The sequence below is a fragment of the Helianthus annuus genome, chromosome 3, assembly GCF_002127325.2.
Source record: "Helianthus annuus cultivar XRQ/B chromosome 3, HanXRQr2.0-SUNRISE, whole genome shotgun sequence".
Taxonomy (NCBI): Eukaryota; Viridiplantae; Streptophyta; class Magnoliopsida; order Asterales; family Asteraceae; genus Helianthus; species Helianthus annuus.
In genome coordinates, this window is record NC_035435.2 from 164,927,346 (window position 1) to 164,948,618 (window position 21,273).

Genomic DNA, 21,273 nt, shown 5'->3' on the forward strand with positions numbered 1-21,273 from the left:
TAGTCGATACGCATTCTCATTGATCTGTCTTTCTTCTTTACGAACAACACTGGAGCTCCCCATGGAGAGGAACTTGGTCGTATGAACCCTTTACTTAGTAATTCATCTAACTGTTTCTTTAATTCCAGCATTTTAGTAGGTGCTAACCGATAGGGTGCCTTGACTATCGGTATAGTTCCTGGAATTAAATGAATTCTAAATTCTACCTCCCTATCGGGTGGTAAACCTGGTAGGTCTTCTGGAAAGACGTCTGGGTATTCTGATACTATCGGGATGTCTTCCAGATTCTTACTTTTGGTGTTAGCAACTACCGAAACCATATATTTGCCACTCGACTCATTTCTGTGACTGTGGTCATATCACCCATTGGCTAACTCGTTGTCCAATGGTGAAGATTATCAAGTAATGTATACAAAACCCCACATACCGGCTGTAACTTGGTGATTACAAAGACTTAATCCCTGTTATTATAACTTTGAAATAAATAGAGTTTTGGAAATAATTTGATAAAAAGAGAATGACTCACATTGCAAGTTTAACGGGCAGAGTTTTAGCCTACTGATTAGCCTGATTAACCTAATTCAAATAACAATGCACACGAAAACTAGGTCAGTAACTAATACAACATTTACGATAACTCACGAGATACAACCCTCACAACGAATGACAAAGTGCGATACTTAAATATCCAGCGGATTCGCAACGAATGACAGAGTATAGCCCGGATTTGGGCGACACCCAAACATCCTGTCGGAATCACGACGAATAACAAAGTATAACCCTAATGCGGGCAGCACTTAAACATCCGTTGGATAGTTTCAATCGATCGGATATTTAATCGTAGCAGCGATCGAGTTATTACCCTGTTTGTCGCGGCAGCGTTTCGTGCGGTGTGTGTTTTGTAGTAAACAGTGTATAACTCAGTGCATAGTGCATGAAGCGAGTTTTAACGTCGAAGTGAGCAAACAGTTCAAGTCCCAAGCCCCCTATTTATACCCGAAACTTGCACCTCCCGCGTGTCGCGGAAGAATCCACGACACTTGCCGCGTGTCGCGGGGCAAGTCCCCCTAGCCTAGAGTAGGCTTGTCACTAGTATAGCCTGATGAGTCAACGTACGACGAAAATTCGATTTAGACAGCGAATTTTAATGATAATTATCAATTAGGGTTTAACCCCCTTGAGTTTTAGGGCCCCTGATCCTGATTCTGAAGGTTCTGAAAATTTTAGGGTTTATGCAGGATCACTTGGGGGTTTCAATTAGGGTTTTCTATTGGACGAATAAAATAATAAATTAATAGTTTTGGTGAGAGTTGTTACACAACACACACAAACGACACACACAAAACACTCCTCTCTCTCTGCCTTCATCTACCACCACCACCACAACCATCCGCCCCCACCTCCTCCACCGTCCACCTGCCACCACCACAACCAACAACCACCGTCAAGCACCATCGCTCCCTGTCTCCTGCCGCGAAGCCAAGTACCCCTGCAAACCTAGCCCCCACTCCAAGAACCCACCCCCGTCGCAACCACCACCACCGCCTTCGTCGTTCCACCACCGCCAAGAACATCAAAACCCACCACCGCCGTCGTCGTTCGATTTGGGGGTTTTGTTTGAAGATGAAGAACATCAAACCCACCACTGTCGATCTCTCTCTTCTTTGCATCTCCCTCTCTCTCCTGCCGCTCCCTCTCTCTCTCTCTAGGGTCTCTCTCTTCTTTCCCTCTTATGCAGGTCTGTGGAGAGTGGTGGTGGAGATGTGGTGGTGGAGGTGGTGGCGGAGATGTGGCGGTGGAGATGTGGTGGTGGAGGTGGTGGCGGGGATGCAGAGAGTGGCGGTGGAGAGTGGTGATGCAGAGATGTGGAGAGTGTCTGTGTTTTGAAAGAGAAAAGAGGTGAGAAGAGGTGGGCTTATGTCTGCGTGGGGAAGAGGTGGGGAAGAGGTAAAAGGTGAGAAGTGCTTCTGGAAAACAAACAAGCTGCAGGATCCAAAGGTCTGCTCGTATCTGCGCGACGCAGACATAAGTGGCCAGAAGTGCTTCTGGCCAAAAAACAAACAACACCTAACCCTATCTAACGAGACTCGACCGATTAGAAACGATTCAACCATCGATCGAGGAAAGAAGAGATTAACCCTATCTAACGAGACTCGACCCGTGGACTAACATCCTGGTTAACCACTGTGTCTTCAATATGGATTATAGAATGACTGATATGACAAGGGAGCGGATAAATTCAATAAAAACCCTAAAAAGGGGTGTCTGCATAGCATCACCCTAAGATTTTGGTTCAGTATGTCATCACTTATCGACTAGACGCTCATGTAAGATTGTTATTACACTTACTGGTCCTATAATCACTGCATTTTGTTGCCCTTCAACAATAATGGTCCTTGAGAAAAGAAGAAAACACATACATATACACAAATGCATGGTCCAAATCCAATAATGCAAAATTATTATGAATCTAAACAATAAAAATAACCCTGCTAGTGGAGGTAAAAAGTTTACAAGCACTTGAAATAATTTATGATCATCTACAATAACAGATCCATAAAGATATGCAAGTTCCATTTTGAACCTAGTGCAAATCTTGATTTTCTTGACTTTGACTTATATAAAAAGACTAGTTTGTTGACTAAAATGACTGATTAATTAATAAATTACTCGCTTGACGTGTCGTTGCCAACCCAGTATTGTTTAGAGGCGACAAAGATTTTCTTGGGGACAAAGGGTCCTTCTTCATGGTCCAATAACTTAACATCCCATCTCATGCCAGACGCAATCTTCATCACCTTCGTTAACACGTCTACTTCATCTCTCAGGAGCACTACACCTTCCGGTCTCAATATTCGATCCATTTCTAGAAGGATGCCTTCCAGATCACATCTGTTTAAATAGTGGGTTGGATTAAATGTCAAAACGGGTCTAGTGAAAACAGGTAGTTTTTTTTTTTTTTACATCTGTCACACGTATACTAATACTTCTAATTAACGACCGATATACTTACTTGTTTTCATACAAGCTGAATACGCCATTGCCATGAATAAGGTCATATGTCCTCGGGTAAGTTGAGAAGCCTTCACACCTACAAGACCGACAACAACAATTCGGTAACATCGCACACAACAAATTTAACAATGATTGTATCAATATGTAAATTATTGTACAGATTAAGTAAATAGTATCATATGTAAAGGTGGCAATTTCGAACAATTTCCTATTGGAGGGTCTATTTGGGTTTCGTTTTTTTCTATCTCAAACGGGGTTAATTGAGTCTAGAATATTTTTAAGAATATTGTTTTTTTTCTTCTTATTCATAACCAACACATTAGTTATTTTTAAAAATAGAGTGAAGTACACGGATGGTCCCTGTGGTTTACCGAACTTTTGGATTTGGTCCCTAGCTTTCCAAAAGTACATGGATGGTCCCAGTGGTTTGCACTTTGTACCACATTTAGTCCCCCAGCCAACAAATCTAAAGGTTTCAGCAGGTCCAAGTTAGGGACTAAATGCGTTACAAAGTGCAAACCACAGGACCATCCTTGTACTTTTGGCTAAGTCGAGAACTAAATGTGTTACAAAGTGCAAACCACTAGGACCATCCGTGTACTTTTGGAAAGTTAAAGACCAAATCCAAAATTTTGGTAAAACACAGGACCATCCGTGTATTTTACTCTTAAAAATATCATAAAAAATGGAAAAAAAAAGTGTACATGGGTCAACCCAACCCGGCCAACTACAACCCGTATTAAAGAACATAAGATTTACTATTTTACGATACTCACCAGTCATGATATATACCGATAAGACCTCGTTCATAAACAACACCCAATGTATCCGGAGCAATGGTAGGTACCACATTCATCACCCATAATTTATTCGAGTCAAGTGCTGCAGCAAAACCTCCAAGTCCAGCATTCATATCCATAATGTTTCTATATCTTGAAGTGCCAATTAACCGATTTGCCTTTTTGTAAGTGCCAACGTACGTTTTCCAAAGTTTACTATCTTCTTGATAAGACTCAACAGAAACATCTGGAACTAGTCCTTTAGATACCCGAGGTGGCACTGCTTGTAGCCTTGCTGGGAATTTCTTTAACTCCCCTCCTGCCACTTCATTCGCGTTCTTGACTTTAGGGTACGGAGTTACACATGTTTCCATTTCCTTGTACCTAAATTATATGTAACACAGGTTAACGACTTTTTTGTTAACTACCAAATAGAAAAAGAAAATCTAAGAAGCATGGTGACTCACCAGACGCTATCACCATCACTAGATTCACAGAAATCCGCTGAATTCATTTGGCAGGATTCAGCATTCACCTTTTTTCTCCAAATAGCAATATCTCCCTTCTCGTATTTCTTCTCCCAGCAAAGAGATTCCGCGAGTTTTTCAATCTTTCTTTGCTCTGCCTTCAAATCCTCTTTTGTCCGTTTCCATGTCTGATAATATGTCTTCCAATTGATTGGAGGACCCGACAAAATCCAAAATCCACCAGGTCTAAGAACTCGATCAACTTCCATTAAATACTTCCCATCTGCCCATAAGTTAAAATTCATCATTATAATGTGTATTATGCGACTTGCATACTTTTAACTAGTATACTCTTGGAATTTTCTTTATAACTACTAATAAGGCCCGGGTGCGTTGCGCCGTGGGTACATCGCAAATATTGAATGGATTAGTCCAAGTGTTAACAATACGAAAACGTGTGTTTCAACGTATTCGATTGAACTCAACGTAATGCATTGCGATTGCATCAAAACGTAAGGTAAATCAAATTTATACCGTCCAATCATAATGTATTATATGGGATTAATTAGAGCTTTTTTAAAAACAGAAATAAAAGAAACCACAATTTGACTTCACTCGGTTTGAAACAAAATTTACGAAAACGTACATAAAATAAGCACGAAAACGTATTATATTTGACCTGGCTCGTTTCCCAAAAAAAAAGTTTACGTCGAAACGTAGACCAACTTGAATTGATACAGACACGTACATAAAAATATACATGTAAAATACTAGTTTTTTTAAGAGAAAACGTATTATATTTGACCTGACTAGTTTCCAGAAAAAGTTGACGTCGAAACGTAGACACTCAAATTCATACTGACGCGTATATAAAAATATGCACATAAAAAATATTTTTTTAAAGTAAAAGAACGATAGTGGTAAACGAAAGAAATTAACGAACGGAAGTTATTCAAGGAAAGTTAAATTATTAAAAGGCTAGGGGCTAAAAATGCCAAGTGCTACAGTAGAGGGGTAGTAAAAATGGAGAAGGACTAAAGTTGACAACTCCAAAAGTGTAAGGGCAACCAAATTCGGTGGGAAACCCCACGGACTTTGGTTTTTAAGATAGTATAAATGTCAACAATTTAAAACTGTATATTAGATGTGCAATCACGAGCAGTTAAATTACTCACTGCTCTCGCCCCATGGTATTAAACATCGTGAACACTGAGCCATATCAAATGCTCTTGACGGAAACGGAAGTTTTATTGATCCAAGAACACCGATAATAGCAGGCACGCCACGTTCTAAAGCAAACTGCACTTGTGCTTCATGGTTATCCCTTGGTGCAAATGACATTGCCAACACATTTCTTTTCATCAAGTAAGCACCCCAGCTTGCCACCTATGTTAACATTGTAAATTCAGAACTGGTATCAAGAAAACAAACCCGTAAAAAGAAATTATGTCGAGACAGGTGATGAATAACCTACCCCACAACCAGTATCCAAAGCTGTTCTGACAGAGCCATCTTTAATCGGAATCACTGATGCAAGCTCATCGATATACGCATCTGCCCCTTGAGGGAACATCGTTCCACCACCAGGAAACTTAAAAACGTTGCCCTGATACTCAACCCAATGCTGATTTGCCTTCTCAACAGCTAAATGTTTAAAAGGCACATTAGCAAAGTGAACATAATCGCGCCCTTTTGGCCATGGGAACGGAGTTGTATACCCTTTTGGAGCTGGAATTAGACACTTTAACTTTTCCTCTTGGGGAGGACAGTGTCTTTCTCTATACACCATGTTTTCTCTAGGGAACTTCATGGCCCGGTCCTGTTCATGGCAAGGTGTGTAGTAAGAGTATTTCATATCACATGGTTTGAACATTTTGGCCTTTGGTTTGGAAGAATCGGGAATTGGAATGCTGTGATGAGAGCTGAAATCAAGGGTGGAAAAGTCTTCTTCACACTCGGTTTTCTTAGTTATGTCCATCGCTATACTGTCTCCCTTTCCAAAACCACTTTTCTGCCATGTTCCTAGCAAGTAAAAGAAACAGCAGAGCCCAAAAACAATGATTATAGATAACGGACTTCTTCGTCTATGCGCTGGATTGTTCTTAGACCCCATTATGTGCTTCAGGACCCTAAAATAAAATCAACCGTCAAAAAACATAGATGACAACATGATTTAATGACACATATGAGATCAAGCTAGGTTTCTAAATTCTAACGATATGCGTGTCAAACCAAGCTTGTATACTATGCAGTTAATATCGGTGAATCGGTGATATATCGGTCATATTTGTCCTCTAGTAAACTATCGGTGTCAAATATCGGTACCGATATTATTGGCGATATTGACCGATATAACCGATTTATCACTGAATTATTAGTGTTAAATTGCTATATATATATAAATTCTGCATTATATAAAAATTACTGATATCTCACCGAGATAACCTATATCTCAAATATCGGTCCTTGACCGATATCCGATATTTTACCGCATTAACTGCATAGCTTGTATAGAGTCTTAATATTATTCTCTCCAATCTCCTTCCTAATGCAAATAAAATGTTTGACTAGAAGTGCAGTAGTTTCGATACATGGTCACATAAAAACATTACAGTTACTTAAATATCTGAAATCTCCTTATAAAAAATAACAAAACATTGCATTCACAAACCGAAATCAATCGTGCAAATGTACAGTTAACATTACTAATGCAAATTTAAATCGTACCATAAACAAAAACATTACATTCATTACAACAGACCTAAACCTAACACTGCATTTATTTTAAAAGCATAATTTAAACTTATCAAATCTCTAACATACTTTGCTATACTGCATGCTAAAACAAAAACAGAGATCCAGATGACAAGTGATAACTATAGTAGATCCAGATGAAAAACAACTCAATTTAGATTACAGATCAAGCTGAACAAACCGATTTAGATCCTACTACAGTTTAACCTAATCCTAATTCCAAAAATCTCATCACAAACCACCATTGATGAATCAGAATATCAGATCACAACAACTGAAAACAAAAACTATTCAACAACACAAATCTCAGTTATCATCAATCCTACTGCACCAAAATATCACAAAATCAAATCAACAAACAAACACATAGCAACAACATATTACATATGCAATTGATTGATTAGCATATGCAATCAGAAAGTACCTGAGAGATTAGAAACACACAGATCTAAGTATGTAAAGGTTGAATCGAACTTTTGTGCATCAGAAAAAGATATTTTGAGAAAGAAGTAGCTCAGTAGGAGTGTGAAAGATTTGGAGATTTTATATTGTTTAGATGAATTGATAAGTTATATAATAATGATATTGGGGAAGAAAGTGAGGGAGTTGACGGAATCCGGAGACGGCGGTCGGTGGCGGTGGGAGATCTGGTGGACAGGCTGGACGTTTATATACTGCTTTTTGACGACGTTATTATCGCGGCCGTTATAACCATTTTGGACTCGTTTCCCTTTTACAGAGCTAAAAAGATATTGTAATAAACGATCTCAAGTTTATATGTTTAGTTTTAGAGAAAAATGCCCGGATAGTTCCTGTGGTTTCATCTTTTTTCACCTATAGTCCCTAACTTTCTAAAACTACTTGAATAGTCCCCAAGTTTTCGATTTTTGTTCTCGGATAGTCCCTGGGCCTAACTTCAGTTACTTTTCTCAGTTAAGTGGGTGTTGAAATGACCAAAATGCCCTTTCCTTAAAAGGCCAAACCATAGGGACTATCCGGGCATCTTCTTAATTTTTATTTATAAAACCCCACCACCACACTTCATCTTCAACCTCCACCCACCATCACCCTCCTCTCGTGTTGATTGTAAATTTCTTCTCAATGCTGGAACCCGTAAACCAAGCTGGCTTTGAAGACTGGATGAATTCGAATTCGAAATCGAATTCTCAACTGACAGGTTAAGTCTCAGAACCGAAACATCAGACTCCTGATTGTTATTATTACCCGGTAGCGGGTCAACATTTCTATGAGCGTTTTCACGAACAGAGTGCTCACCGATACTCAATCCAAGTCTCGGGATAGTCGGGTCAGAAGGGGGGTCTTCGGAAACTGTGCGCCACGAACTCGGACCACCCTCGGATCTTTGAAACAAGTTCGAACTTCCGACCCCTGAAGAAGATTGCCCAATGCTTAACTCGACTGCTTTTCTTTTACGAGAAACCTGACGGGCCTCTAACTCAAAAGGGTCAGAAGACGGTCCAAAGGGATCGGAAAACGATGAACTGGATGAACCACGATCACCCAAAGAAAGCGCGCTAGATGAAGGTTCAGGACAAGATTTCATCAAAGAAGGCCACCCACGGTCTGGTCGCGGTTCGTTATGACTCTGGTTTGATTGACTCGGGCCAGAACTTGAACCGGGTTCACCTACGGTCCACATAGTTAGATTCTCCTCTTCTTGACTTGCTGGGTTCAAAGACATGCAGTCGGGTAACCGGTTTGATGGAGAGTTAACGACATCACTTGATGTTGAACCGTGTTCGAACCCTAATGTTTCTGAAAAGGAACCCATAGCACCCCTCTGTTCTTGCATTTGAAACCTTGAAAATTTCCTGAATTTTAAAACAATAATATCAGTCGCAGACTCATTTAACGGATTGTTTGCCTCACGATTTATCCGTCAAAATTCATCTAATAAGAACAAAAATTTATCTTTAAACATTTTCTACAGACAAAAAATTCAATCATAAACAAATAAACACAAAAATTGTAGTTATATGTCTATCACATTGTCTAGTCTCGATATTCATTCGTCAAAATTCATCAAATTACCAACAAAAATCTATGTTTATACATGTTCTACACACAAATTTATAATAATAAACAAACAAACACAAAATTTACAGCTATTTATATCTTGCTTCCACATGAATACATCTGACATCTATATAAATTTCGATAAAATTCGATATTAATTTTTATTTATAAAACTGCTAGACATGTGAATCTGAGCTTGGTTGTTTTGCATTTCTTTATGATCTGAAAGCGGCAACCCACTTTTCTCTGCCAATGTCGAGCCACCATGTTTTCTGTGACGGTGATGGTGGAGGGTGGAGGAGGGTGATGGTGGGTGGAGGTTGAAGATGAAGTGTGGTGGTGGGGTTTTATAAATAAAAATTAAGAAGATGTCCGGATAGTCCCTATGGTTTGGCATTTTAAGGAAAGGGCATTTTGGTCATTTCAACACCCACTTAACTGAGAAAAGTAACTGAAGTTAGACCCAGGGACTATCCGAGAACAAAAATCGAAAACTTGAGGACTATTCAAGTAGTTTTAGAAAGTTAGGGACTATAGGTGAAAAAAGGTGAAACCACATGGACTATCCGGGCATTTTTCTCTTAGTTTTATATAAAGTTTAGAAATTTTTTTTTAAAAAACCGGTTCAAACTGGTAGGTATTATTGGCTGAAGAGGTTACCAGAGACATGACATCACTGGTACGATTGAGATTAGAGTCTGGTCTAATTAGGGTACCGGTTTAGTTTGCGAAGTGTCGGAAAATTTGATAATACCGATGCATACTGATGAACTGGTTTATACCAATGTTTAATTTTGAGTTTTGGTTTAAGCGATGATGGTGAATTTCGTCTTTTAAGTGAGTGTGAGCTTTTACTTATAAATACTTGGAAAATTGGTTTTTGATTATGGAATTATGTGGTTTTGGTTGTTTTTTTGAGTTGAAGTTTTGTTTTTATGGAATTATGGAGTTCACTAGTCGTCAAGTTGAACTCTTTGATGCAATCGGTTGAATCGTTTCTAAGCTCAACCTGATGCGGTATAAAAACTGGTTTTTAAAACATTGTCTCACCTTTTGTTACATACTTGCATAGTCGTTCCATCAACTCAAATTGCTTTTTACGATGGTATACGTATTTTCAAAAGTTTCATTCGGTTGTATACATAGAGTGTATTAAGCAAATAGATTTGTATGATCAGCTGGAGCCAGAAATATTTAACGTCAATGTGAGGTTAGCACACTTCATAGAGGGTATATGCCTCCTAGAGGAGAGATCCTTGGTTCAATTCTTGACAAAGGTGAATAATTTATAATTATTGGTGTAATAGAGTAAGAGTAAGTGTTGTCCTTCAAATAAAAAAAAAAGAAAGATTTAAATAATATTAATATATTTGTTCTTTAGTAACATCAACAATAAATCTTCACTCTTTATAAGAGGTTTATGATTTATAGTTACTTTTCTAAATTGTCTATTTACTATAAATTATATTTATTATATTTATATATATATATATATATTTTATTGAAAATCTATTATATATATATATATAATAAATTTGTGCTCAAATCCCTATTTTTGTTATGAGCTTGTAAATTTAGATTGTGATTCGATAACCTTGTTGGATTATTGAGTGCTATATAAAGAAATCATACCATATTCTAAATTTAAGGCAACTATTTTATTTTTATTTAATATGTTTACTGATAATAAGATTAGAAGTATTATCTAACAATAAAACGTGTACTACCAATGAGGGGGTTAATAATAAAACATGTACTGTGAATGAGAGAGGGGTAATAGAACAAGGGCACTAAGACCACCCGTAGTGGGGTGGTATTTTTAAAAAAAAATTGAAAAAAAAAAACGCTCAAAAACGCACCCCCCCATTACATGGGGCGTTTTTTTAAAAAAAAATTCAAAAAATTGAATCTGGCGTTTTTATAATAACGCTGAAAGAGAAGTGCATGTGGCCAATGGGAGTGGTCCAAGGTTTGACTGGCCAATGATAAATAGTTTGCTTTTTTTTTTGTTTAATGATTGGAAGGGGTATTATTAGGCATTATTCCCACTACGCCACTTTTACAATAACGCCCCATGCTGACTGGACTACCACGTGTCGAATAATGCCCCGTGGTGGAGCCATTATTTTGTTTAACCACTACACATGGTCTAAGAATGTACTATCTAAGAATAAGATTAAAAGTATTATCTAACAATAAAACGTATACCACCAATGGGGGGGGGGGGTTAACAATAAAACGTGTACTATACTATGAATGAGAGAGGGGTAATAGAAGAAGAGCACTAAGGATGTACTATCTAACAATAGATTAGAAGTATTATCTAACAATAAAACATGTACCACCAATGAAGGGGGTTAACAATAAAACGTATACTATGAATGAGAGGGGGGTAATACCACCAATGAGAGGGGTTAACAATAAAACGTGTACCACCAATCCAGCCTATAGACTCGGTACCAAATGTTGTTAAAAAATGCATATCATTTTTATTTAACTGATATAGAATAATAATAATAATAATAATAATAATAATAATAATAATAATAATAATAATAATAATAATAATAATAATAATAATAATAACAACGTGTACCATTATCAAATACTAAGACTATACAAAAGTGGTTACATTTTTCTCTACCGACATCATGGGCACATGGACATGAGAAATATAGAATTTATGAGGTAACGCGGTCCACATAAAGTGATGCTCCACCATTCCCATTAATTGCATGTGACTTTCCCACAAATGGGTTTAAACGTCAAAGTCAATTGAAAACTTCTTATTATGCTTTGATCTAAGATATTTGTGAACTAATATAATTTTTTATTTATGGGTAAAGGTGTTACAAAAATTAATCATGATTCGTTTCTTGAGATTTAAGAAAACTACCATTTTTTTCTTTTATCTAGTTGGGCTTTGATTTTACCTTGATTAACGAAAATTATAATAACTTATGAGAATGTTACATGTGTATTCAACTTTTTTTTTTAATTTATGTTTTTATTATTATACTTATACTAATGGTTTATAGTTTGTTGTTTATTTGCCTTGTATTTTGATATATGTATCTCATGTGTAAGAAAGATTAATTACAAGCAAATCATGTGATTCCACTTTGAGGCTAAGTTAATCATTAATATGAATCATAATGTTTTGAATATCAAGGAATATGTTAATGCAAAAAGGGCAGTTATTTATAGGTGACATATGGTAATGAAATCACATAATATTAGTGCAACATAACTATGGTAATTGAAGAGATATGGTGCCGGACTTTCTGCGGGTTCGGGCAAAACTCATATTCAACCTGCAAGTGCTGCAACATAGAGAGTTGGCCATAACAAGCTATCAAAGGGCCACACCCTCCACGTGGAGATATGCCAACACGTATGAGACAAAAGGGACAATGTGAAAGCGACGTGTAGCCAATGATGGTCCGCAGACCACTGTAACATGGGATCTCCTCTAGCGGCTATCGTAGGAGAGACAAGAAGTACAAGTGAAAACAACATCCGGCTAATCACACACCGTGGATTCACACCCTCTGAAACCTTCATTAGCGGTTGACAAGAGATATTAAGGATATCCTGAAAGCAACATGTGGCCAATGAGAGGCCGCGGACACACACCCTATGCATGTTTATTAAGTCTATGAATATCACTAAACTGATTTTGTTAATTGACCTAATACAATGAGATCCTTAAATCACACTAAATGTTAACGAGTTGATTGAAATCTAAGAGTTTCATGTCCTTTGTTTAGACAAAGTTATGTGACCTTGATTATGTGAGATACCATGATCTTGAAAGTTTAGCATATTTGTTGATGGATGGGCTTTGGAATGTGATTTGTATATGTTAAATCTTATGAATGTTAAGTGTGTGGAATAAGTTAACTATGAGATATTGATGTTCTGTAGGCTAAACGCGAAGATTGGATGCATTTAGGAAGACACAAGCAGGTTGGAAGTTAAGAAAAGAGAAGAAATCAAGAGTGGAAGCAGGGGCGGACGTGTAGTGTAAACGGGCGTAGCCCGGGCTACGGCTCAAGTTTTTACGAGTAGTGTAAAAAAATTTTTTTTTTCCGATTTTTATACACAGGACACCCCTGAACAAGTACGAGGACACCCCTAAAAAATTTTGGGATACCCCTGAGTTGAAGGTCTAGTTCCGCCACTGAGTGGAAGGTTAAACACGAAGTTATGGAAGCTTGGATGAAACAACAAGAGGTTGGAATGCAAGAAAAACAAGTAAAATCAATAATTTCCAGCAACTTCCTAGAGTAGCCTACGCTGGCTTGGGTTATTTTTTCAAATAGAATCGCATCAGCGTAGGCTACGCTCAGTCGATTTACGGATTTCCTTTAAAACACCCAAAATTAGGATTTTCCCCGGGTGGAGAATTTTTGCAAGTGGACGAGTTTTGTTTAGTTTCTTTGTATTTGGGATTGCAATCTAAGCATTTCATGCTTGTTGCATACGTATTTTATAGAATGGTTGTAAACTTTTGATTTTTAATTGAAACTTTGTTCTTGCGTCTTTCAACTCCCAATATTTCTAGCAATTGGGATATATTAAATAAAGTGTTGGGTTTGTTAAATTCCAATTGGCATTCACGACTTCACGTGATTTTTTTTTCTTTTTTTTTGGCAACCAAGGTAAATTGTCCTTGTCTATCACAATCAATTAGTTTTCATCATGTCTATGCGATTTTTTCCACTTGAACCTAACGATTGAATACACTCTGAATCCAAAATCTGGAAGGATCACTTTTTAGTATAATTGTTCGCAACTAGTTTTCTTAATCGTCAATTTAGTTCAAACAACTCTCAAACAATCAATTTTCCTTTTCGTACAATTTCATAATTACAAAAGAAGCAATTGAACAACAACCATTTCCATAGTAACCCCTGTGGTTCGATAACCAACTTACCTTATCTAATAAGGTAGTTGGGATTGAATTTTAACTCTTATTTTTTACTTACCCTTCGACATCGACAATTGTAGGTAATATGTTAATGTGAATATGTTATATGGATTATAAATATCTTAAAGTTTGCATATAATAATAAATATCTCTTATTTGATGTCTTAGAACATCACTCAACATAATTAGGATGTCGTTATATTGAAACCATGAGTGTGAAGATGGGGACAATGGTTTGAAAATTACTTACTCCATCAGTTTACTAGTCGGAATGGTTTTAAAGACCGAATAATATTATGGTTGATTTTAATTTTTTAAACTATAAAAGTACAACACAAAATGGGTTTTAAATGTTTTAATAAAAAGATAGAAACTTTAAATGCAACTTGAATGAAAAATAATGCATTGTTAGGGTGAAGGGGGTGCTCACCTAATAGGTGAGTCCCCTCTCTTACGCCAAACCAATCCCCGTGTGCCACGTCAACTCCCCTCTTAAACTCCCCTAACACCCCCATTTGATGGCGCCACTCCCCTCTTAGGTGAATTGGTTTTTTTTTTTAAAAAAAAAAAAAAAAAAAGGAAAGCTTGTGATTGGATGGCAGCTCCCTCTCTCCTCTCTCTCTCCTCCCCCCTCTTCGGCAGCCGCACACCGTTCTAGTCCCTCTCTCTCTTCACCGCTGGAGTTGGCGGTGCTTTGCCGATCGGGATTTGGACTCACCGAAGGGGTTGCCCGAAGGCACCCCGTATGCCCTTAGTGTGCTAACTTTACACTCATAAATACAACTTGAAAATGGTGTTTTTTAATCTTTTTTTCATCACTCTTTAAAATTGATATATATTATTTATTTCCTTTAGTATGAAGTTTGAACATCTGAAGAAAAACAAAACAAACATTGGAAATCATTAAACCTCTAACCAAATGAGAGGGAGGGCGTTTCAAAGTTTTTTAAACGTCAATAACTTTTCATATGTTTTTTTCCTTCTAAACAAACAAGAGACTCTATTGAATCTTCATATGATCAATTAGACTTTTGCCATCAAGTTTGCTGTTAATGGTTAACTTCACATACTCGTGTGCATCAATCGTCTTATACTTTGGTGTCTTCCCCTTAACGAGCTCGGGCAATGGTCCGACCATGGCTTCAAGGCCCGGACTATGAAAAGCCGCAATCGAGAGCCGCTCTTTTTCAAAGTCAACTACAGCCCTATGCTCGATACTACTGTACTCTCCATTACTCATTATCTGTTTTAATACAAAAATAATATAACCCCATTAAAATTCCAAAATGTTTATAAAATTGAGCCACAAAATCACCACTACTAGAGTTTACAATGTGGCAATTTTGTTTATTTTTTTAATAGGTCAATCCAAATTATGTTTTATACTTTATATGTTTATATCATTGAGTTAGTCAAAAATCGTTAATTCATTTTTATTGCATAAAACCTCTAGAATTACATTATTTAAAAGTATTTTCAAAATGTTCCACTTGTCTTGATTTTTAGAAACAACATGGAGAATTAACATACTTAAATCGATTATATGACACGCTATTGGTGATCTTTTGATTAATTACCTCCAAGACATCACCAACGTTGACGATAATCGATCCAGGAATGGGCTTGATAGGCACCCATTTTGAGTTCTTCTTGATTTGTAGCCCTTGGACTTCATTGACTTGAACCAAGAGGGTTAGACCGGTTGCATCTGAGTGTGGAGCCAATCCTAAAACCTTTCGTGCCTCCGGACATGGTGGATAGTAGTTCATTCTAATACCTTGTGTGCAGTTCTCTAAGTCAAAAATTTTGCTCATTGCTTCGGGTTCAATTCCAAGGTTTATAGATATTAACTTAAATAGTTTCATTGAAACGCCACATAACTTGTTCGAGTATTCGTCTAAGGTTTCCCTGATCAACATGAATACATTCGAAGATTTATAGATATTAACTTGAACAATTTCATTGGGACAACATATAACTTGTTCAAGTATTCGTCTAAGATTTTTGTTTTCTTCCATAAATGATTATTTTGAAAATGCTTGATGACAAATAGGGTCATTTGTTTGTTTTCAATATTGGGATATATAGGCATTGTGCTTTAGAGTTCACAAAACTTAAGACATTATACAAAAAAGGGGCATTTTGTCTTAGCAACTTCGTGGTATCGTCCAGTGGTGAACTCAGGATTTTTTCATTAGACGGAATCCCGGGGCTAAACCAAACTCTTATGAGGGCAATTGGGATTTTTAATAACACTAATATTTAACTATCAAGGTGAAGTGGTTATCTAAAAATCTGATCTCTTGTTTGATATTAGGCAATTGCATCATCATACTCAGTAAATTCAACCAATGACAAAGCCAAGGTAGGGTCTGAGGAGGGTAAGATGTAGACAGCCTACAGCCTTACCTCTACTCCATAGGAATAGAGAGGTTGCTTCTAATGAGACCCAGGCTCAATGGAAAACAAAAAGACATAGACCATTTAAAAGAAAAAATATATAGACCATTTAGAAAAATCCAAAAATAATTAGACTTTATTATGAATTTGAACATTTTAGGGTCAAGAAAATGAAATTTACCTGAAGGAATTGGGATTTTGAGGCCAAAATCTAAGGTTCCTTAGAGAGACTGGTAATGGCAAAAGGAAGAGCATGTCTCCCCAATCAAGCTTTTGTTCTTCAGAAAGAACAAAAGCTTGACCATAACCTTCAATGGTGTTTGGAAGCTGTGCATATTTCATCTTCTCCTCTAATGGCAGCTTGAAGAACTCCTCCGCAACCTTCTTCATTGCATCTATAGCTTCTGATATCCCATGATTCACCAACTGTTCACATTTTTTTAAACTGTTGATTAGTAACAATACTCATAATAATCACACCGATATTTGTTTGTCAAGGGCGGAACCTGAGGGGGGCAAGAGGGTCCGTTGACCCTAGTCACCGGAATTTGTTTGATTAATAGTAAATATAAAATCATTGTTTATCAGTGGCAGTGGCGGATCCAAAATTTTTTTTCACCGGGTTCCTTTTGGTAGATTCTCACTATTTTTTTCCAAATCATACAAGGTTTCCACTAATTTTTTGCCAAATGGAGGGGGTTCCTGGGAACCCCCAAAACACCCCTGGATCCGCCCCTGTTGTTTATAAAAGTAGAAAATAAAATAAAAACATTATGATGAACCCGACTAAAAAGTTCTGTTTTCGCCACTTTTACTACTCGTTACCTGGAAGAACCCCCAATCTCTACAAGCGACATGGAGTTTAGCCAGTTCATCATCATAGCCAAGTTGTCCAGCCGCGGCGAGTCTGCTGATGTCAATAACCGGAATCTGCAGTGACTCATCGACTAAAACCTCTTCCGATTCAATCTCTGATCGAATATATCGAACCGGAACGTCTTTGAGGTCCTTGGAAGCAAGCGCTTGCACGTTATCGACAGGAATCGAACCGCCATACTCGGATCTGTTGATTATTTCTTCGGTATTATCTTCCATGGCTATTGCTGGAACCTGTGATATGCGTTTATCTTCTTCATTTTGAAACATAGTTATATTCGTAGTAAAATGTTTTGTTTATTGCATTGTTGTTTGTTGTTTTGTCAATTTTGTTTCATTGATGTGACGTTTGGTTTGGAAATATTCAGAAAACAATGCTTGCACAAGCGGCAGGCCGGTACGTAACTTTGCATAGTTGCTACTTGACAAACGTAACAAACAAACAAACATAGAATGCTTGATGGCACATCCCAACTTGCAGCGGAATGGTACGGGGGACATGATGGTTGCCCAAAGTTTATGGCACTATCAAAATTTCATAATTAAACATATCATGATTAAATGTCACACTTTTCGTATAAGTTTCAAATATATTCAAATAATACATCAAACTTGTCTTTTTAATTACTAAGGCAAAGCTCCTATGTGATCTTGATCCAGTCTAGGTTTCAATGCTATATACCTGTATCATGTGTAAAATAGTATTTTTAGGTCAGCTACAAGAGCTGGTGAGTAAACATTGGTTAAGTAAAGCAGGTTTACCATTTTAAAATTTAAAACTCAAACTAATTTGTTTCACCTTTTTAATTACAAATATTAATTTAAATATTAAGCATGCAATCAGTCATATGGAAGCAATGCACAAGTAATATGAACATAGAATGGTAATTGAGTACTGACTAAGACTAAGACACCAAAAGAGTAAATTGTCATTTTAGTCCCTGAGTTTTGTCCAAATTTGTCATTTTAGTCCAAATAGTTTTTTTTTGCCTCTGGGTCCCTGACTTTTCCCTTTTGTTTCCATTTTGATCACATACACTAACTCCATCTTTAACCAGGGGTATTTTGGGAATTTTCATTTTAAATGTTTTCAATTGCCATTTTAATCCAAGTCCAAAAAATCAAAAAAATTCCAAAAAGTCAAAAAAATTCCAAAAAATTCTAAAAAATCATAAAAATTCTAAAAAATTCTAAAAAATCCAAAAAATCCAAAAAATCCGTTTCGGCGCGAACCGTTTCAAACCCGAACCGTTTCGAGCTGAACCGTTTCGATGCGAACCGTTTCGACCCGAACCGTTTCGACCCGAACCGTTTCGAGCTGAACCGTTTCGACTCATACTGTTTCTATCCGAATCGTTTCGAGCTGAACCGTTTCGACGCGAACCGTTTCGACCCGTACCGTTTCGAACCCGAACCGTTTCGAGCTGAACCGTTTCGACGCGAACCGTTTCGACCCGTACCGTTTCGACCCGAACGTTTCGAAACAGTACGAACCGGGTTCGAAATGGTACGGGTCGAAACGGTTCAGCTCGAAACGGGTCGGGTCGAGACGGTACGAACCGGGTTCGAAACGGTACGGCTCGAAACGGTTCAGCTCGAAACGGGTCGGGTCGAAACCGGGTTCGAAACGGTACGGGTCGAAACGGTTCGTGTCGAAACGGTTCAGCTCGAAACGGGTCGGGTCGAAACGGTGCGGGTGAAAACGGTTCGCGTCGAAACGGTTCAGCTCGAAACGGTTCGGGTCGAAACTGTACGGGTAGAAACGGTTCGCGTCGAAACGGTTCAGATCGAAACGGCTCGGGTTGGAAACTGTTCGCGCCGAAACAGATTTTTTGGATTTTTTAGAATTTTTATGATTTTTTAAAATTTTTTGGAATTTTTTTGATTTTTTGGAATTGGATCAAAATGGCAATTGAAAACATTTAAAATGAAAATCCCCAAAATACCCCTGTTAAAGATGGAGTTTTTAGATGGAGTTAGTGTATGTGATCAAAATGGCAACAAAAGAGAAAAGTTAGGGACCCAGAGGCAAAAAAAAAACTATTTGGACTAAAATGAAAAATTTGGACAAAACTTTGGGACTAAAATGGCAATTTACTCACACCAAAACCAAAACCAACTCCTTGCGTCCCACACCCATAAAGGGTGTGACTGTGGCCCACCACTCTTTGTATTAATAACTTATTTAATTATCTTCCAATATTCCGACCTAGTGGGATTTTATCCTTACTAACACAAACCACTAGGTTGAGAGTAACGTCGTCTTCACAAGAGGGGCCTACTACTATAACTAAGATATGTCTTAGAATGCCCAAAGTGTCGAAATTATCAAAAGGGTACATGAAAGATAAGTCGGATCCAAGTGATTCTTTCTTGTCTATCAGTTTTTAATTTTATTTTTATTTTATGTTTTTAATTTATCTTTTATTAAGTTTAAAGATCTTTTCTCAAAGTTTGATTCAATTAGACGTTGACGATAAGCAGGTATTAAAAGCTCTTGTGTCCTTGGACGACCTTGGTATTTTTCCCATCACTATACTACGTCCGCGATGGGTGCCCTTGCCCTAACGTGTGTGTAGAGTGATAGTAGAATATCATGTTTTATAACTTTAAAACTTGAATTGGCGAGTAAAAAGAGCTAAAAATATACTAAAAAATATATACACACCCGCACATGTCAATGCCATTACGAAAATATACAAGGAACAACTGTTAGTTACGTTATGAAAATAATAAGGATCCGTGATACTCAGACTTCTTATATCATACTTTAAGGATCAGTGATCCAGGCGAGTCTAAGGATAAGTGATCCATAAGTATTAAAATTTAACCCCTAACAGGAATTGAAACCAGAATTTACTTTACTGGTCCCTAAGTCTTATCCTACGCTAAGATGCCACTAGTCTATAATGGTGCTTGTAAGTTAAAGGAAATAAATAATATATCAATTTATTAGCTGTCAATTTATTTGTTTCCTCTTTGTCATGATTTGTTTCCTCTCTTTTGCTCCTTCTACTGTATTTATCCTCTGTTTCGTGAGGTTTTGTTTCACAATGAAAAACAATCAGAGCAAGGTTCTCAAGAACCAACGCTCATAATCCAAGATGGTCGGAGAGAAACCCAGTGGCAGTGGCAAAAATGATGCCACTGACGTCAACACACCCTATTATCTATCCCCTTCCGATTTACCTAAACAAATGCACGTCAACGAAGTCTTAACCGACAGAAACTATAGCGATTGGGCCAAGGAGATGGCTAACTTTCTGCTTGCGAAGAACAAGATGGGATTCGTGGACCGGAAGATTCCTAAACCCGAAAAGGCGGCGGATATCCATATGCAGTGGATGCGTTGTGACGCCATGATCATCGGATGGCTCACGATGGCGATGGATAAAGACATCATGGCTAGCGTAAAATACGCTAACGCCTCCTCTGAAATGTGGAAACAAATCATGACAACGAGTGATGAAGGAGCAAAAGAGAGAAAACAAATCATATATTAGCTGTCAATTTATGTCAGTTTATTTGTTTCCTCTTTGCCATGATTTGTTTCCTCTCTTTTGCTCCTTCTCATATATTTATCCTCTGTTTCGTGAGGTTTTGGTTTTCATTGTGAAACAAAACCTCACGAAACATAGGATAAATACAGGAGAAGGAGCAAAAGAGAGGAAACAAATCATGACAAAGAGGAAACAAATAAATTGACAGCTAACAAACTGACAGCTAATAAATTGATATATTATTTATTTCCTTTACATACTAGACCATATGTAATGGTTAATACCCCTTAGCGGCATTTTACATCACATCAATATCAAAACATCCTTTCAAAAAATTATATAATGGTTAACGCCCCTAATGCCCTTTCGATTATTAATTTCCAGTTTTTTTTTCTCATTTGGCATTATGGTAGAAATATCCATCCCTCTTCATACCCCTATAACACTCAGACGACTGTGTTGGGGATGTTATGCAAGCCCCTTCACGCCTTTATAACGCCAATTACACATGA

General features: G+C 37.4%; 4 protein-coding genes across 4 annotated transcripts; 1 reads left to right on the forward strand and 3 right to left on the reverse strand.

Moving 5' to 3' along the window:
- Positions 1-2,435: 2,435 nt before the first annotated feature.
- Positions 2,436-7,759, reverse strand: LOC110930424 (probable methyltransferase PMT14). Its single transcript, XM_022173724.2, has 7 exons — positions 7,440-7,759; positions 5,736-6,390; positions 5,437-5,647; positions 4,262-4,544; positions 3,792-4,178; positions 3,014-3,091; positions 2,436-2,892 (listed from the first exon to the last, which is right to left on the reverse strand). The coding sequence occupies exons 2-7, from the start codon at positions 6,372-6,374 to the stop codon at positions 2,667-2,669; spliced, it is 1,824 nt and encodes a 607-aa protein (XP_022029416.1). The 5' UTR covers positions 6,375-6,390; positions 7,440-7,759; the 3' UTR covers positions 2,436-2,666.
- LOC110932429 lies at positions 7,585-8,828 on the reverse strand. Its single transcript, XM_022175764.1, has 2 exons — positions 8,068-8,828; positions 7,585-7,756 (listed from the first exon to the last, which is right to left on the reverse strand). The coding sequence occupies exons 1-2, from the start codon at positions 8,826-8,828 to the stop codon at positions 7,585-7,587; spliced, it is 933 nt and encodes a 310-aa protein (XP_022031456.1).
- A 5,978-nt stretch (positions 8,829-14,806) lies between these two features.
- LOC110930423 (S-norcoclaurine synthase 1) lies at positions 14,807-17,569 on the reverse strand. Its single transcript, XM_022173722.2, has 4 exons — positions 17,211-17,569; positions 16,567-16,811; positions 15,563-15,893; positions 14,807-15,228 (listed from the first exon to the last, which is right to left on the reverse strand). Exons 1-4 carry the CDS (start codon positions 17,529-17,531, stop codon positions 14,986-14,988), a joined length of 1,140 nt encoding a protein of 379 aa, XP_022029414.1. The 5' UTR covers positions 17,532-17,569; the 3' UTR covers positions 14,807-14,985.
- Positions 17,570-20,365: 2,796 nt separating this feature from the next.
- On the forward strand, positions 20,366-20,764 carry LOC110932428. Its single transcript, XM_022175763.1, has one exon. The coding sequence runs from the start codon at positions 20,366-20,368 to the stop codon at positions 20,762-20,764; it is 399 nt and encodes a 132-aa protein (XP_022031455.1).
- Positions 20,765-21,273: the final 509 nt, after the last annotated feature.

What these genes read in the sequence shown, in the direction of transcription:
- LOC110930424 (XM_022173724.2), bottom strand. Translation starts at nt 6,374, where the DNA reads ATGGGGTCTAAGAACAATCCAGCGCATAGACGAAGAAGTCCGTTATCT. An exon ending in CTTTGGATACTGGTTGTGGG is followed by an intron (nt 5,648 to 5,735) that starts GTAGGTTATTCA and finishes ATGTTAACATAG; the next exon opens with GTGGCAAGCTGGGGTGCTTA. An exon ending in AGTGATGGTGATAGCGTCTG is followed by an intron (nt 4,179 to 4,261) that starts GTGAGTCACCAT and finishes CATATAATTTAG; the next exon opens with GTACAAGGAAATGGAAACAT.
- LOC110932429 (XM_022175764.1), bottom strand. Translation starts at nt 8,828, where the DNA reads ATGCAAGAACAGAGGGGTGCTATGGGTTCCTTTTCAGAAACATTAGGG. An exon ending in GAGGGTGATGGTGGGTGGAG is followed by an intron (nt 7,757 to 8,067) that starts GTTGAAGATGAA and finishes ATATCTTTTTAG; the next exon opens with CTCTGTAAAAGGGAAACGAG.
- LOC110930423 (XM_022173722.2), bottom strand. Translation starts at nt 17,531, where the DNA reads ATGTTTCAAAATGAAGAAGATAAACGCATATCACAGGTTCCAGCAATA. An exon ending in GAGATTGGGGGTTCTTCCAG is followed by an intron (nt 16,812 to 17,210) that starts GTAACGAGTAGT and finishes AAATGTGAACAG; the next exon opens with TTGGTGAATCATGGGATATC. An exon ending in ACGTTGGTGATGTCTTGGAG is followed by an intron (nt 15,229 to 15,562) that starts GTAATTAATCAA and finishes GTATTAAAACAG; the next exon opens with ATAATGAGTAATGGAGAGTA.
- LOC110932428 (XM_022175763.1), top strand. Translation starts at nt 20,366, where the DNA reads ATGGTCGGAGAGAAACCCAGTGGCAGTGGCAAAAATGATGCCACTGAC.